At 40.6% G+C, this 18,078-nt stretch overlaps 1 protein-coding gene across 2 annotated transcripts in view; it reads right to left on the reverse strand.

The window, feature by feature from the left end:
• Nucleotides 1-472: 472 nt before the first annotated feature.
• The window catches only part of cavin1a (caveolae associated protein 1a), a 54,515-nt gene continuing 36,909 nt past the window's right edge, over nucleotides 473-18,078 (reverse strand). The window contains exons 2-3 of one of the 2 annotated variants that reach the window (XR_009060925.1): nucleotides 5,477-9,163; nucleotides 473-4,023 (exon numbers count right to left, since the gene is read on the reverse strand). Coding sequence is in view for 1 of the 2 variants with exons in the window: in XM_057818004.1 (XP_057673987.1) it covers nucleotides 8,423-9,163 (741 nt within the window). In the remaining variant the exon portion in view is untranslated. Of the gene's footprint in view, nucleotides 9,164-18,078 lie in introns of both variants that reach the window. The other variant, XM_057818004.1, reaches the window with a different exon arrangement.

Raw genomic sequence — 18,078 nt, forward strand, 5'->3', positions numbered from 1 at the left:
CAATTTTGTTGTTTTATTACAATAGATTGGTTTATTTACATTGAAAAACCAAAAGCCATTCATTTACGAATGTGATTCCACTTTGTTTACATATAATTAGGCAAAATAACATGGTTTTTCGCTCAAATATTTATTGTTATAATCATTTGTTTCGGATGTACTTAATTATTTTCTGTATAAAAATTAATTTGGTGTTCAAAAAGTCTTTTTTTCAAACTTGAGTCTTGAAAAAGAGGGGGTCGTCTTATAATCAGGGCCGTCTTATATTTGGGCCAATACAGTACATGTTATATCTATGAAATCAGGGGGTTTCCTCGTGACGGTGCCCCCTGTTGGCTCGCGTCCAAATGCGCCGCATTTGCTGCTCAACGCGTAGTTACGCCACTGTTGGTGAGTGGTGACTGTATAAGAAAAAAATCCTTTTTTATTGCAGAGGAAGACACATAAAACCAAGAAAGAAAAAGATGCAAGCTTTATTATTCAAATGTAACATAACAGTTCAGTCTTTCTTCTGGAGTAACCATGTGTCTGCAACTTTCTTAATATATTATTTTACAAGTAAATCAATGTTTGATTCACAAAACAATACTTTACACATGTCAAAAACTAATCACTTTTAATACTCTTAACGTATAGCTATTTAAGCATTTTTCTAATCCTAATGTAGTTTTCTTAACTCTTTCAGTGCCATTGGCGATGATAGGCGTCCAGTCACGTGGCTCTTTTCATCCTTGTGCTGTGACATTAAATTAGTTTGTCATTAGTAGACAGGGGTGGGTAGTAACATGTTAAATTTATTGTTATTTTTACTTGAGTAACTTTTTGAAAGTTTAGGTGGTTGAGGGTTTCTTTGCCTTAATATGGTGATTGTACCGTATAGTAATAACAGTTCCTATAGATAACTTTGTGCTGAGAAAAATGCCATTGTTTAGAAAAAAAAAAAGTCAAACATCGTAAGCAGTGACTCACAATGTTACTCATTACTTGAGTCTTCTTTTCATCAAATACTTTTTTTTAACTTGTACTTGAGTACATTTTTTGGATGACTACTTTTACTTCAGTAATATTACTTTGAAGGTACGCTACTCTTCCTTGAGTAAAATTTTCGGCTACTCAACCCACTTCTGCCCGTAGACATCCAATCCATTTCAAACCTCCCCAAGGGTGGCGTAGAGCAATGCTGGGGGTGGCGTATGAGACCTCGGGGAACATACTTTTTTGCCGTACTAGAATAAAGTATAATTGCACATCCACTCTGGGTGGCACTGGCGTGTTCATTTTCAGAGTGTGCGTAGTATTTTTAACCAAACAAGAACACACAGCAAAGATCGCTGGAGATATGAAGAGCTAAAACGAGGAAATATGACAAAGTGTATGTAGCGTGCCGAATATTGCAAACAATCGTCCCGCGTTGTCAGTGTTACATCAGTAAACCAGCGAGCTCTGTTAGCATCATATAAGGTGGCATACCAAGTTGTTCAGTGCAAAAAAGCAAAAAAAAACTGTCTCTCTGTCCAATGACACTGTCCAATTTTTGTTTTTTCGGTCAAATGGTTTAGCATATTGTTCTCATGAGTTAATGTTGCTAATCATTTTATTACATTTTATTTTTCAATATTAAATGGTCATAAAATGTACCTTAAGTGTATTTTTGCATTTCAGATGTGACTTTTTTTTTGTTTTATTCAGACAAAGTGATGCACCTTAAGTCTTTTCTGTTACAAACACAACAATGTTAAGATAGTTATACTTTAAGTTAATCTACATTATTTTTTTCTTTAATATTAAGAGGGACACAATAATAACAGAAACAGAAAAAATTTGAGAAGCACTGCATTAGACGTCCATCACCGTCAATGGCAGCGAATGAGTTACCACTGCAATTACTGCACCGAAAGGTGTACTGTAGATATACTGAATACAATCACACAAGCACGCAAACACATTTAAATTCTTCTGAATCTCACCGTTTTAATTCGTCTTCCACTCTGCTTGCCGCTCAAAGCACTCTCTTAATTAATTGAATTCTGCAGCTGGTGGATTGTTCAAATCACCTCCAGGGCTTGTGAATAACCGTACTACATCAAGTCTTTTTGATCAAGGTCAAACACACAACTGTCTTCAGGCAAAGAAAAAAAAAATGGAAAAGTGGACGTTGAAACATTTTGTCCGTTGCACATTCACGGTACTTACGCAGCAATTATGGCAATCTCTCTGAGGTCAACAAGAACCACTATTCTTTTTTTAAAATGTACAATTAAATGCTATTATGGAGAGATTTTTTTTTCAAAATGGAGTTTAGCAGGAGCCTTGCATTAGCCTAGAGTTTTTACCTTCCCTCTAGTGGCAACAGTGAATATGACATAATTCATTTCACATGGCTGAATCCAGCTGCTCACTGTTAAGACCAACATAAGCGTTTGTTTGAGCTAATGTCTTTTAATGCATTCATTATTTATTTCATAGTGTATTAAGCCGTTTTTTTTGTGGGAATACATGTTTGAACCATATGTTAAGAGTAGGGCTGCAGCTATCGATTATTTTAGTAGTCGATTAATCGATTAACTAGTTAGTTCGAATAATTGAGTAATCGGATAAGGAACATAAAAAATTAAAATACCTGAGCTGAGCATCAAACGGTATAAAGAATTAATAAATAAGGATCTAAATACAACAAAAGAACAATTGGCTAACTTACATAGCAAAAGTCCGCTAGCTTAAATGCTATAAAATGCTAACTTTTTTTTTTTTTTTTCAATGCTCTTAACAAATGGTTCAGGCAATATACATATAACCTAAATTACAAATGCATTAAAAAAACATTAGCTCAAACAAAAACTTAGCTTACGTTGGTCTTAACAGGGAGCAGCTGGATTCAGCCATCTGAAATGAGGCAGATCAAACACTTTCAAAATAAACCATTACAATGCCACTTCAATTAAACGAATACTCGAAGCAACAAAATTTAATTCGAATATATTTTTCTAATCGAATACTCGAGTTAATGGATTAATCGTTGCAGCACTAGTTAAGAGCATTGTAAAAAAAAAAAAATGTTAGCATTTTATAGAATTTAAGCTAGCGAACTTTTGCTATGTAAGTTAGCCAATTGTTCTTTTGCTGTACTTAGATCCTCATTTATTAATGTTTTGATACAATTTGAGGTTCAGCTCTAGTGTTTTACTCGATTATTCGAGTTAAATTGTTCATTGATGAATCGACTACTAAAAAAATCGATAGCTGCAGCCCTAAACCGTTGCACAGCCATATCGTGAGATCATCGCTATTGTGAGCTTTGTATCGCAAGTCGTATCGTGTCATGATCAAGGGCGTAGGCTTGGTCTCAACATTGGAAGGGACGATATAACAGCATTTCCTGCATGTACACTTTTTGCCAAACAGATTGGGTGAATAGGGGTCAGGGCTACATTTCTCACAAATATGACCCTAATACATTGATATGCTAAATCAGAGGTGCTCATTATGTCGATCATGATCGACCAGTCGATCGCAACACTAGTGTTGGTAGCGACATCCCAAGATTTCATCTTTATTTTTTAATGTACATAGTTAATTATGATTATGTTGTGTGTATGTTATGTTGTGTTAGCAACATATGAATTTATGACCCTAATACTAATAATATGCTAAATCAGAGGTGCTCATTATGTCGATCACAACTGACCAATCGATTGCAACGCTAGTGTGAGTAGCTCGCAGCAACCCCCCAACCCACAATTATTATTTTTTTTTCTTTTGAATGTACATAGTTAATTATGATTATGTTGTGTGTATGTCCCTGTTCAAGCAAATTCTTGCTCATGTTATTCTGGTTCTATAGTTTCCAGCAGAGTTCACTACATTACATTACATTAGAAAACACAAACAGAAGGACACCTCTCTAAGCAGCTTCCTACCCGGGTTTTGCAGGTTTGCAAGTTTACACAGTTCAATGTTATGCTAACTCTAATGCAGGTCGGACTTTCAGTAGCAAAATTAGTGACGTGTTTCCCTAGCCTGGAACTCCAGACTCACCACTGTTCAAGCCATAGAGTCTGGTGACTGTTCAGCTGATCGAATTCCCAGGGCGGAGCAAGCCACACCAAACAGACAGCTGAGTGGAACAATTAGCGACGAGCAGACGTAGAGGTGTGCGAAATTTCCGATTCTTAGATTATTCGCGATTCGGCCGTGGAAGATTCGAGAACGATTCACAAACATCCATATTCCGATTATTGAAGTATGTCAAGTAGAGCAGAAGTAAAACACACTTAGCGCGCCGCGCTGTCTTCGGGACGCAATGAGGAACGGCGCGAGAGTAGCTAAACGTCATGCTTGTCATTACCCGGCCCCTCAGGTAATGACAATGCTCAAATCACGGCTCTGACTCAACTCATGCCACGAGATTTAAAAAACAACAACAATATACCTGACTGCTGCAGATACCTGCTACAAACTACGTCCACGTAATGGTACGGTAGATATATTTATATAGGACTAGATGCAAAATAACAGACTGGGTAGTGTTAGCAGCACATGTTCAAAAAGCTAGATACGGGCGTTAGTAAACGGCCGCCATCTTAAAGCAGTAGACTTCCCTGCAAGGCTTTTGTAACGAAACTTCCAAGCGAACCTAATTAACTTTTTATCTAAAATATTCCTAAATCGGCAAAATATTGACTTGAATCTATCTTTAAAATAGTTTTAAAACTTTCACATGTCGAAAGTAGACAGAAGGGAAATTATGGAATAACGGGAGCAATTTTTAGCAACTTTAACGGTTTTTTTGATGTGTTGATTCACAACATTAATTTAATTGAATGTAGTTTAAAGATGCTGATAAAAAATGGGGATTTGAGTATATTATTTATTGTTTTTAACTGTTAACTTGATACTGAAATAGTAGTGTATTTAAGCCTGCAAGGCTTAAAAACATTTTTTTTTTCTATTACAGTTTTTGTAACTAATGTACAAAACATTAAAAGCAGCTAATAGCAGGGGGTGGGGGGGTCATCAATAATCGATTTATAATCGAATCGTAATCGTAATCGAATCGAATCGTTAGGTGCCCAAACATTCCCACCTCTAGGCAGACGTGACGTCAGTAAAGTGACAAGAAACTTTAGCCACGGACGTAAACATACAAGGAGAGCGGAGAACGGAGAAGTTTATTCAACATGGCTAGCGCGAGACATACTGTTGGTTTTAGCGACTCAATGTGTTTTTGGTCATTTAAAACTGAATTTACCGCGGATAGGAACATATTCTTGGCTCTGCCGTTCACCATCTGTGTTGTTGTGGAGACAACTTCCGACGTACAAGACTGACGTTGCTCGTTAAGAACACATCACGCAAATAAACAAATCTAATTGCACGGACGATTTCGTTCGGGCTTGATAGGCCAATAAGGAGCTGGGTCCCAGACTCTATTGCTGGAACAGCGGTGAGTCTGGAGTTCCAGGCTAGTGTTTCCCACCTCCACAACATCAGCGTTGAAGTCAGTATGCATCTTGTCTAATGCAATCAAATGGAGTTGTTTTTCATAGAAACTGCTGATAGTTAGTTTTGCCCCAGATAATCATGACTTCATCATGATTATCATCATGAGAATCATGAATCAGACTTTTAACTGCCAACACAACAAGGCTCATGACTTATTTCCACAGGAAGAATTAATCACCCAGTGTTTCAGTCACACCTCCTTATTTGTATTTAAAGAAGGCCGGGTTTCTTGATCAGTGTGCATTTTCTGTACAGCCTGTCTTGGAGCTAAGTGCACCCAGAAATTTCTGAAACTGCGCAGTAATGATCTCTTGCCTCCAGTCTTTTACTTTGCGATCCAGTCTAGCCGTCTCACCTGAATTGAAAACGAACACGCGGAGGAACTGAAAGACTGCCTCCAACAGCATCTTTTAAAATTACTTACAGTGGCTGCTGCTGGCCGAAAAAAATTCCTCTTCGAAGAGGGTGGAGGAGGCGGCATGTTGTCGACATGTATTTGTGCCAGTGCTGTGTGAGTGTGAGGGTGTGCGTGTGTGTCGGGGGCGGGTCAGGTCATCAGCCAATCAAACGTGCGTTTGAGTGGGGGGGGGGGACTGGTGCATTCAGCAAGTGAAAAGGGGTAAATAAAAGTTGAACATAATGAAAATAATTCACTTAATAACAGTTGGGTCGATTCTATCCTTACAACATATGGGAAGACAATCTGAAGTACCTGTATAGCTGAACTCATTATATACAGTAATGCATAAGGTTGCTTAAAGAGCATACGACAGGAGAACAAAAAAGTCTTAAATAGCATTATTATATGAATTACAATCATATTTTGAGACGATTCGACTATATACAACAATTTAGCAAAGCGCAGATGACGAGAAATTAGTCTTTTAATATGCCGATTAGCCACGCCTGCCATTATAGGACTCACGCGTCCCCAACAGGTGGATGACGTCAGCAGGAGACTGGGCTCATCGGTTTTACTATACAGCCCATTGAGGGGGAATTATTCAGAATGAGGAAAATGCGACGAAGAGAGCCGCAAAATGTCATTGTCTCTCTACTCCAATAGTTTTACGGGATATTCTTTTTATCCAAGTATTTTTCCCCAATAGCTAAATAAATGGTTTGAGAAGGACCAGTCAGCCCGTCGAGGGGGAACTATTCACAACGAGGAAAACGCGACGAAGAGATCTGCAAAATGTCATTGTTTCTGTCTCTTTACTTCAATATTTTTACAGGATATTCTTTTTATCCAAGTATTTTCCCCAACTGCTAAATAAATGGCATGGTCATTACAAATAACAGTCTTGTGCTTAATGGAATATGAAATAATAAAAATGCACTTATTCAGGACGACATGGCAAAATGACTCCATAATGGTCAAAACTGTCGACTTCACCTTTACTGTCGCACCTCCCGAACGATATTTTATGACACCTAAATCGGACATGTGTCATTTCCCTTCCCCGGCTTCGGAGAATGTAAACAAACCAAGAGGCGTGACAGCTAGCCGACATGCTAACCCGAACCGAGTGATGTTTCAAAGTCTTCGAAGCGGAAAATCACACATAACTAGCCCGGATTATTTGACATGACGACTGCGTTGTCGATTGTCTTCGCGGATTGGCAAACCGCCCGGCAGAGAGCAATTTACAGCTCGTTCCCCGGAGGAGGGCGGCTGCAATTGTTGTGCAGCTAACGTGCAGCTAATGTGCATGAGGAGAGCTTTTTACATGCCTATCAATGATCAAACGTAAGTAGTCCTTTATTTAAAGAAAGTTTGTAGTGTTTACTTTGTAATCGCTGTATTCGTATTTGACAAAATACAAAACAAGATGTTTACTCACTTCCTCGTAAGTCCAATGGTGCCAGTCGGGCTTGTTTTAGCCAATATCCACGGTGAATGGGAACCTTTTGAAACTCCAAAAAGGCGCACATGCCTCTCCCTCATACAGCAAGATTTTTCTGCAGCCGTTTGGCTGGCGTGATGCGCAAAATAAACGTATTAATCTGAAAAATCAGCTGAATCCTTAGTCCTCATACACAACAGTAGGCTGTATAGTGAAGAGGAGTCCTTCTCCCATACACGTCACAGCGCCCTCCTCCTCAATGCAAGACCGAAGCCGGAAGTCACTCATTTTCATGGCGCTGGATTCAAAAAACTAAATAAATATAGCGATCGCTTCCACACACATCCAAGCGGTCCATATCATTCAGGCGCATAAAATACCGCGTGTATTATGAAATAAACATGCTTTTTTGTGTCACGTGCACTTTAAAGGTTAGTGGGGACAATTTGAGCATCCTGAAAAGTTGGTAGTGTTATGTCCCTACAGTCTCTATGCAAACCTACGCCCTTGATCATGAGCTACGAAGAGGTTCCCACTTCTACTCATGACAGTGTCATGTCATAATTATGACAGTCTTATGAGCACACTGTCAAATAAAGTGGTACCAATAGCTTTACTTTTAAAATGTAGCAGGTGTTTGCTGACATAACAAAAGGGTGTGCACATCATCTCAGTTATTCTTTCACTTCCTATTTTTGAATTGAATTGCCTTTTCCTGATTTAGCACAGCAGCGCCATGAGACCTACCCTGGAACCTTCCAAATGACTTCCTGTTACCCTCACAACTCACACGGCAAATATATTACTCTACATCAAACGGCAAAGAATATTTATAGCTTCTTATTTTCCTAGCTGGCACTCAATTAACAAGCCGAAAACACAATGTTGAGAAAAAGATTCGTTTAGTAACCGGTTGCATCGCTTATCTGTCCTTGAAATGTTGCAACGTGAACTGAGTATGAAAAGCTTTCGGATACAAAAAAAAAGAGAATGGAACAAATGTGAATATTTGCATCAAGTCCTCATGGTTACTGAGATTCCGTGTTTCCTCTGCCTTTGTCGGGATGGAGTCTCTAGTCACGCTGGGTCTTCTCTCGGTGGTCCGCCTTCACACTGACAAGCTGAGGATCCCTCAGCATGGCCTCCATCTCTGGGCTGTCTATGTTTACCAGCTCGCCCTCCTCCATATCCACGTGCACGCCCAACCCGTTCTCCTCGCCTTCGGGCAGGTCGGCCACCTCCGTCATCTCGGCGGGGTGCTCTTCTTCCATGCCCTCGCGGATCTTCTTGACGTAGAAGGTGAAGGGGGGCACGCGGTAGACGCTGGTCTTGGATCGGGCGTAGAGGGCGTGGTCAGGTGTGAGGGACTTCTTTACCTTCTCTTTGGAGGTTTTCATCTTAACCCGGCGTTCCATGTTGGGGGTCATACGTGAACCTAGTTTGTTCATCTTCTTCTCCAGGCTGTGCTTGGTTTTCTCCAGGTTGTCGCGGGTTTTCTGCCGAGTCTTCTCCAAGTTCTCGCGGGTCCTCTGCTTGGTCTTCTCCAGGTTCTCCTTGGTCTTCAGCTTGGTCTTCTCCATCTCCTCCTTGGAGAAAGCCTTTTTGATGCTGTTCACTTGCCTCTTGGTGGAGCGCTGCAGGCGTTTGGTTCGGGACTCCTCAACGATCTCCTCGATTTCCACCTCCTGGTCAGAGTTGAGGTTGGCCGGCTGGTCCTCGCCATCCTCCTCTGGTATCTGCTGGAGTCCCTCCACCTTGCCGTCCTCGGCCACCGTCTCTGCCGGCTTTGCAGTCACAGCGGCCTTCATTTGGTCCTAAAACGATAGAATAGGCAAGAAAATTCATTAGCTTGACAGCTACGCGAATGTGTAGCTAGGAGCCACCCCTCCCAAAATGACTTCTTTTTTATTCATTCATTTAAATATTTTATTTATTCATTTGTTTATTATTTACAACTTAAATGGAGTAAAATTTAAAGCCAAAACACCTTGGGAAAGCTTTTAAAAATGAATAGCAAATTAGCCTTATAGCACTTGTTGCATTTTGTTCATATAGTAACACAAGCACATTCATATTTTCTTAAACAAATAGTCATATGATTAGGGCTGCAGCTATCGAATATTTTAGTAATCAAGTAATCGACTGAAAATTCCATCGATTAATCGAGTAATCGGATAAAACAAATATATTTTTAGGTGAAGAGCAATTATAAATATACATGAGAAAACAAGACATTTCATCTAATCTTGAACCATTTTCAGTCAATCAATGTCTTTATTATCGATGTATATTGTTGAAAACAGCCAACAATTGCATCTCAGATGTAACTAGAATTAAAAAAAAAAAACTAATTCACTGCTTTCACTCAAAAAACCTTTAGATCTTATAACTGCTTTCACTCAAAAAACCTTTAGATCTCTCTCTCTCTCTCTCTCTCTCTCTCTCTCTCTCTCTCTCTCTCTCTCTCTATATATATATATATATATATATATATATATATATATATACACAGTGGGGAGAACAAGTATTTGATATACTGCCAATGGGTTTTCCCATTGACAGTTTTTTTTTGTTTGTTTTTTTGTTTTTTTTTTGCTTCTTCCTCTACGCACGTGACATCAGCGCGTTGTCCCGCATTAAAAGTAGTCCGAGCAAAACATGATGCTTAGAGCTGTCAAAATAAACGATTACTCGAGGTGAATAAAATTACTTGGATCAGTTTTTTAACTCGAGTTACTCATTCGTTTCAGCTCTAAATATGATTCTCAGCAGTGTTCACATTTTGCCCACTAGATAGCGCCATACAGCCAATGAACCACCATGAAGCTTTGAACCAATTGGTTGCAAAGTTTAATTGCTTCAAGAAGCTTCATTTTTCCATAACGGCTGAGAGACAGACAACCTTTACTGCCACCTGCTGTCAACACTGTTGTCGTACAACATTCCTCATGCCTCCCAGCATGCATTGCGGCACTGTAAATAATGTTCAAAGTTCATGTTATCTGCTAATAATTTCTTCAGTTACTGTTCCAGCTGTTTCATTAATTGCTTGTTATGCTATTTAGTTTGTTGTCATGTGAGCATTTTAGTTTTTTCTGAAACTGCAAATTTGAGTAACCTTTGATTTCAACTCCTGCCATTATTTGTCATTGTTTGTAAAGTAGGGGTGTGGCATTATATCGAAAAGATGATATATCATGAAGTAAATAGTATCTTTATCCTTATTTACTGTTTGGCTGTTTGTATTACGCTAACACACACAATATAAAACAAATAGCATTTAAATCGACGCTGATGAACCGAAACAAGCATGGGATGGCCAGTCCCCTACATCTCACCTACAAGCCCACATCTAGACCACCAAATCCCACCATCAGCTCTTCTGTTAACAAAAAATGGACAGAACAATGGAAGGGCATCCTCTCCTCCCACAAGGAACATCTGATAACGGAGGGACCCGTTGGACACTCAGCACTCACATGGCGCGGAGGCTGGCAAAATTCTCAACTTTCATTGCCCTGACAAGAGTAACACACAAACTTTTCTGCCCAATCCATAGCAGACAATAACCCTAAGAAACGTCCAAACACACCCTTCTTCCAGCCCACAACAAAAGCCTTCAAAAGCTGTCCGTCTGTCTGATTGCTGTCAACTTTGAATAACTTGTCAACTTGTGTTTTGAGGCCTTCATCCATCTTTTAAAATGGAGTCAGTACAAGGGGTTAAAACAGGGGTCGGGAACCTATGGCTCGCAAGCCAGATATGGCTCTTTTGACGGCTGCATCTGGCTCGCAGACAAATCTTCAGTTATTGGGAAAAAAAAAAAATCGTTATGTAACGGGAAGGGCGCTAGGACCTCGGGGGAAACCTGGCGGGCGTAAGAGCCACAGGGGAAGCGTTAAAAATAACAACCAGTAAGGGGCGCTCACATATTTTCCATGAGCAAACTAGTGACCAGGTGACATTCGGGACACTACAGGTGAGGCAGTGGAGAACGTCTGAAGTCTGATGACGCGTGTGGCAGTCGGTTGAAATAATAGCTATGGATCTGTAGCGTGGTGCAGACAGGGTTGCTACACATTTAATTTTGCTTTATTTTCATTTTTCTTGTACAGCTGAAACAAGAAAAAAAAAAAACAACGTCCGTCTCGCATTGCTGCACACACACGGCTCATTTCTTATCCGCTCTTAAATGTGGATTCTTACATAATTAATAAACAAATACAAATTTTTGTGACAAAACATTTAACTTCTGCATTTTAGACACTACTAGCATTCACTCGTCGTCCGCTCGCCATTACAAACACATCTGCAGTCACACATAAACATACTGTAATAGCCCAGAATGCGGAAATAGGAAGGAGAGGAGTCGGTGATGACTTTCCCACTTTATTGTGGCAACCATAGAAATAAACAAAATAACAGCGGCATCCGCAACATGCTAACTTCACTCTCACGCCGTACGCTCTCTCCTCCTTGCTTCCCGCTACGTCACTACTCTGCCGTCTGATGGCCTCATCAAGGGCCCACAAATAGTTACGGACATTATAATACTTAATGATTAACATATTTCTGAACTATATTAACAAACAGCACACATCACAATCATCATAAAATAAAGCAATCCGCTAATATACACAGTCAAATTATACTCTTTTTCTAACCTCAAAGAAGAAAAAAATACTAGTTTACAACGTCCATCTCTCATTGCTCGAAAATGCGAACATTTCTTACCCATGCATGCCACGTAGCGAATACCTCCCCCCTGCTGGTTAAAACCCGTAAGTACAACAGTCTATCTGTGGACACAAAATATTAAACTATTAACTATTTTAATTAGGGTTGTTCTGATCATGTTTTTTTGCTCCCGATCCGATCGTTTTAGTTTGAGTATCTGCCGATCCCGATATTTCCCGATCCGATTGCTTTTTTTTTTTGCTCCCGATTCAATTCCAATCATTCCAGATAATTTTTCCCGATCAGATCATTGGCAATGCATTAAGAAAAAAATGAATAAAACTCAGATGAATATATACATTCAACACACAGTACATAAGTACTGTATTTGTTTATTATGACAATAAATCCTCAAGATGGCATTTACATTATTAACATTCTTTCTGTGGGAGGGATCCACGGATAGAAAGACTTGTCATTCTTAAAGGATAAATGTGACTTTGTATATTGTGACTAAATATTGCCATCTAGTGTATTTTTTGAGCTTTCAGTAAATGATACTGCAGCCATTTAACTTCTGCCCAAATGTATGATAGGAAGTGCAACCATGACTGTGCGTCATGGTACCATATCTTCTCTGCATTGGGAAATAACATAGGGTGTTAAGAAAAAGATCAACTACTACCTTTCTTCCCCACATTGCTTCCCACGATTATTCTAATCATTGGGAGAGGGATTGTAAGGCTTTAGCCATTTAAAAAAAGGCTCCAAAGGCTGCCAAAATTCTCTCTACTCATTTTACGCTGCCTTTTAGCTCTATATACTGTATGGGTAAAATGGCGCCATTATAGATTGAACGCGACAATGCTTGAGTGGGTCGTGCAGCGCATGCGTTAATTGTGTTAAATATTGTAACGTGATAAATGTAATAAATATAAATTCTCACCGTTAACGCGATGAATTTGATAACCCTACCTTAAGCTTCAACTAAAGACTCTGGAAGAGTGTAACACATTATGTCTGTAACGTTAAATACAATTCGAAAACGATTTAATTAAAAAAAAAAATATATATATATATATATATATATATATATATATATATATATATATTAAAAAAAGGCATGTCCGATTCCGATACTTTGAAAATGACATGATCGGACCCGATCGATCCCGATCGATTGGGACATCTCTAGTAAGAATATATCACATCATACTCCACAGGAGGGCTCTGGCAAAGGGCGGTGGGACAGGCGGCTGGGCAGAAGCTCCATGCTGCGGTCCCACTGCCCCAAGCCAAGCTCTCCTATTTTAATGTATACATTGCACTACCCTCCCCTCACACCCCCATCACGGTGCTGGGTGATGGCTGCCAGTCGGGAACCTGGCAGCCACAGTAATAGGATGGTAGGTGGGTCCCACACTTTTTCTATATGGCGTGGCTCCTGGGGTGTGGCCTCCCCTCTGCCTCGGCTGCCGGCCGCGGGAGTAGGTTGGGGGGTCGGGTCTCCGATCTTGCATCGCCCCGTGGCAGTTCCTGGGCGTTCTCCTGCCTCCGCCTTACCCTCTCTTCTCTGGCTGGGCATCTGCCCTGCGCTCCGTCACGGGTCGCTGGCTGGGCGCCGGTGTATCGGCGGGGTGTCGCCTGCACCGGCGGGGGACCCTGCCTTGCCTGGGGCTTGGTGGGCCGCTGGGGGTCCCGTGGCGTGTCGTGCCGGTTGGGGGGCTGCGGCTGTGGCTCGTGGCCCGGGTGGGCGGGTGGGTGTGGGCGTGGGGTTGGTGATGCGTCCCCTCCTGCCATCCCTGAAGTCCGGTTGATGGGTGCGCGGATGGCCCGGGGGACCACCCTGGGTCCCGGGGGGGGGGACGATGGCTCCTTTGCTGGGCTGCGGGAGGAGGGATGGGCTGCGCATGGCCCGCCCGCCCTCCCCGGGCTGGCTGGGTGGGGGCCGTGGCCCTGGGTTGGCGCCCGCGCGGCTTCTCCGCCCGTCTGCGTGGCTGTCGCGCGCCCGGTGGGGCCTGCGTGCTGCTGGATGTGGTAGGGCATGCTCTGGTTGGGGGTCCCGGTGCCGGGATTGGCGATGCGGTGGCGTAGGGTTGGTCGCCAACGGGCTTACACTCATAAGAGATTCACACGATTACTGGGTTCTAGATCACAGAACTGATTTGTGTACACTCTACCCCTTTCAATCACTTAGCTTATAGACACCCCCACCCCCATTCTCCTCTTTCACTGGCCAATAGGCCCCCACATGGTGTAAACCGGAAATACATCTCGCTGACGATAGCACCAGCATATTAGTAACTAGTTTAGATGTTCAATGTATTTCTAGTTGTTGTTTGTGTATGTGTTTCTTTTCCTTCTTCTCTTGTATTTCTTTGCTTCTGTCCCCCCATAATCCCTTCCTGTTCGCTGCTTTGTCATAATAAAAAGGTATTTTGAATGATCACAATGGGAGTATGTCAGACTCTCAATGTGAAACATTAAAACTGTTGAGAATCCGGGCACTTAGACTTCCATTCTCTGTGTCAAACAGCTGAACAGGACAGGTTTCAAAAAAAAAAAAAAAAAAAAAAAAGAATACATACATACATACATATATATATATATATATATATATATATATATATATATATATATATATATATATATATATATATATATATATATATATATATATATATATATATATATATATATATATATATATATGCATGCTTCCGGCGACTTGGCTATCATGATTCCGGCAATCTGGCTAAAAGGTCAAATTCCAAAAATAACTATACTTCGTAACCCAGAAGGTTATCAATATTCTCCCAACAAGAATCAATATATCGTTTTAAAAAGATGTCAATCTTTAAAAAACTAAATGAGCCAACAGGTTGCAAAAAAAATCTTCCATTAGAATAATGTCTACGTTAGCTCACTGGCTGCTATAAACCACGCGAGACATCCAATTCATTTTGACTGGATTGAATGTGAAGCACCGTCAATGGCACTGATACCAAAGGATTCACAACCAGTCTTGTTGGCATTTTCAGGTAACTTCCTGTTTGTTTTAGGGCATTTGCAGGTTACTTCCTGTTCATTTTGAGACACCTGCTATTAATTTGGGGACATTGAGTTTTCTTCTTTTTCGGTAACCCAAAATCAACAGGAGGTGACCCGTAAATGCTCCAAAATCAACAGAATGTAACCCGAAAATGCCCTAAAAGTTCAGGGAAGTGACCGAAAATCAACCGGAAATGATGTGAAATGCCCTAAAATGAACTCGTTGCCTGGCTTTGGCTGCCACTGACGGCTATAAACGTCCAATCCGTTTGAACTGGGAGGGAGGGCAGCGATTCGCTGCCACCCTTCCACTTAGGAAGTCTACTAGTGATAAACTCATTCCAATTACCAGCAGAGGGATTAAAATAGTGCTGCAACAATTAATCGATTGACTCGAGTAATACGATTAGAAAAAAGATTCAAATTAAATTTTGCTGCTTCGAGTATTCGTTTAATTAAAGTGGCGTTGTAATGGTTTGTTTTGAAAGTGATTGCATTGAGTTTTATTGATTTGGGTGGATACACTGCCCTCTAGTGGCAACAGTGAATATAACTCATTTCCTATAGCTGAATCTAGCTGCTCCCTGTTAAGACAAACACGAGTTTTGTTTGAGCCAATGTTTTTTTCTAATGCATTCATAATCTAGTTTATAGGTAGCCGTTTTTTGTGGCTATATGTGTTTGAACCATTTGTTAAGAGTCTTGTACAAAAAACAACAAAAAAAAGGTTGCGTTTTATAGCATTCAAGCTAGCGGACTTTTGTTATATAAGTTAGCCAATTGTTCTTTTGTTGTACTTAAATCCTCATTTATTATTTTTTTTATACCGTTTGAGGCTCAGCTCAGTTATTTTTATTTTCACTCAATTATTCGAACTAACAGTAACTAATTAAATAATCAATAGCTGCAGCCCTAGATTAAAATAACTTGGTTTTCCGTTTATTAGTTGTATTGGAGAATATCGTACAATGATTTCCTGACCAATTTATTGATAATTGTTGTATCGCCATATCGTTAGATCATCGTTATCGTGAGCCTTGTATCGCCAATCGAATCCTATCGTAAGGTGTCCAGAGGTTCCCGCACCTATCGTGAAGGGGATCTGCTTACGTACTGTAAGCCTGAACTGTTCATCCCTGGCTTGTGAGTGCCACAAAATAGCAGGTGGCTAATCCGATCCAGGTCGGAAACAGCAAATATTTTGTAAATGTAGAATATTAAAATGTACCTGATTTGTTAGAAAACATTCGAGAAGCGCGGCATGTGAAATTTTTTCAAAGTTTTTTTTTTTTTTTTTACCCCCCAAAACAATTTGGCGCACCCTCCACTAGATAACACCCTAGGCAGCTGCCTAGCTCGCTTATGGCCAGCTCGACAGCACTTTGCACTGATTAGAGTAAATTGAAATGCATTGGAGTGCAAAATCATTTGCTAATACTGCAGTACTTGATGATTGTGACATTTGTTCAATTATCTGAAAAGGTAATTAGTCTCGGGCTGATGCTTGGAATTAAAAATTCTGATTCATTCTTATGAAAGGTTCATGGGTTGCAATAAAAAAAAAGCAATAGCGGAGAGCCATCCAGCGGCAGCACACTGCATTGGTTGCTAGGGCATCATGTCTGTGCCAAATTGAGGTTGATGTGGTTGGTATCTATCGAAAGCCACATCTAGCAAATATCGGTAAAGCTACATCGCTTAGAGGAAATACACTAATTTAATTCTGCATCTGCTTAGTCAGACTGAGAGAAGCGCAGCTTCATTTCCTGCTGTTTTTCAAACATCAACGCTGAGACACTATGAAAGTTGTACTTTCATTTCCATTTCATGCCAGTTTAGGGTTAGGGTTCATTTCCCAGTCCAAATGAATTGGACGTCAAGCGCCGTCAGTGGCAGTTATTTATGAAATACAATTCAAGCTGTTAGAACAGTAGGAAGGTTATTGTTCTGTTTCCTTTGCTTGTTTTTAAGTGGTAAAAACAGCCCCAAATGCCTCAAAATATGCAGGAATTGAAACTGAATGTACAGGATGTGACCTCGGAATGACCCAAAATCAACAGGAAATGATCTGGAAAAGTTACTGTGTCACCGACAATGGCTGTCAGTGTATATATACGTTTTGTGCTTGTACGCTACGTTCACTTATATTCCGTGCATCTCCTGGGGGCTAAGCCACTCTGTTCCTGAAACCTAGTGACGCCCTTGGTAGACGACCTCTAAGATGTTTAGGATTTGTTATGTTAGCTGACCTTTTGTATTCAATGTGCAAAAATTAAATCAACAATAAATAATTGAAAGGTAATGAATATGGTGAATAGGTCCACGCCCATATGTATCGGTATGATTTTGATATTGGTATCAGATTTTAGGAGTTGTACAATATCGGGATATTGATTAAAAAGTCATTATCGGACTCTAATTTCAAGGTCGAGAAGGTCATCAGTAAATCCAAACCATCCACTTGCTCCCGAGACCCCTTCCCTTCCCCTCTGCTTAAAGCACACTGTCACTCCGTCAGTCACTTAATAACAACAATTATCAATCTTTCTCTTCAAACCGGGCATGTTCCGGCCACCCTCAAAACAGCTATCATCAAGCCCCTCCTCAAAAAACCCACTCTTGATGCTGATCCTCTGTCAAATTATAGACCCATCTCCAATCACCCCTTAATTTCCAAAATTCTTGAAAAAATTGTATCCATCCAACTTCACAACCACCAGAAATCAAACTGTTTATATGAAAAATTCCAATGCGATTTTCGTCCATCCCACAGCACCAAGACAGCGCTCATCAGTCACCAATGACCTTCTGATGACCTCTGACTCTGGTTCTACTTCTCTCCTTATCCTTCTCGACCTCTCTCCTGCATTTGATACTGTTGATCATCACATCCTCCTTCACCGCCTCCAACAAGATATAGGAATCTCTGGCACTGCCCTTCAGTGGTTTAACTCATATCTCACGGGATGGACCAAGTTTGTAGCCCTGGGGGATTCTAAAT

The sequence above is a fragment of the Corythoichthys intestinalis genome, chromosome 16, assembly GCF_030265065.1.
Source record: "Corythoichthys intestinalis isolate RoL2023-P3 chromosome 16, ASM3026506v1, whole genome shotgun sequence".
Taxonomy (NCBI): Eukaryota; Metazoa; Chordata; class Actinopteri; order Syngnathiformes; family Syngnathidae; genus Corythoichthys; species Corythoichthys intestinalis.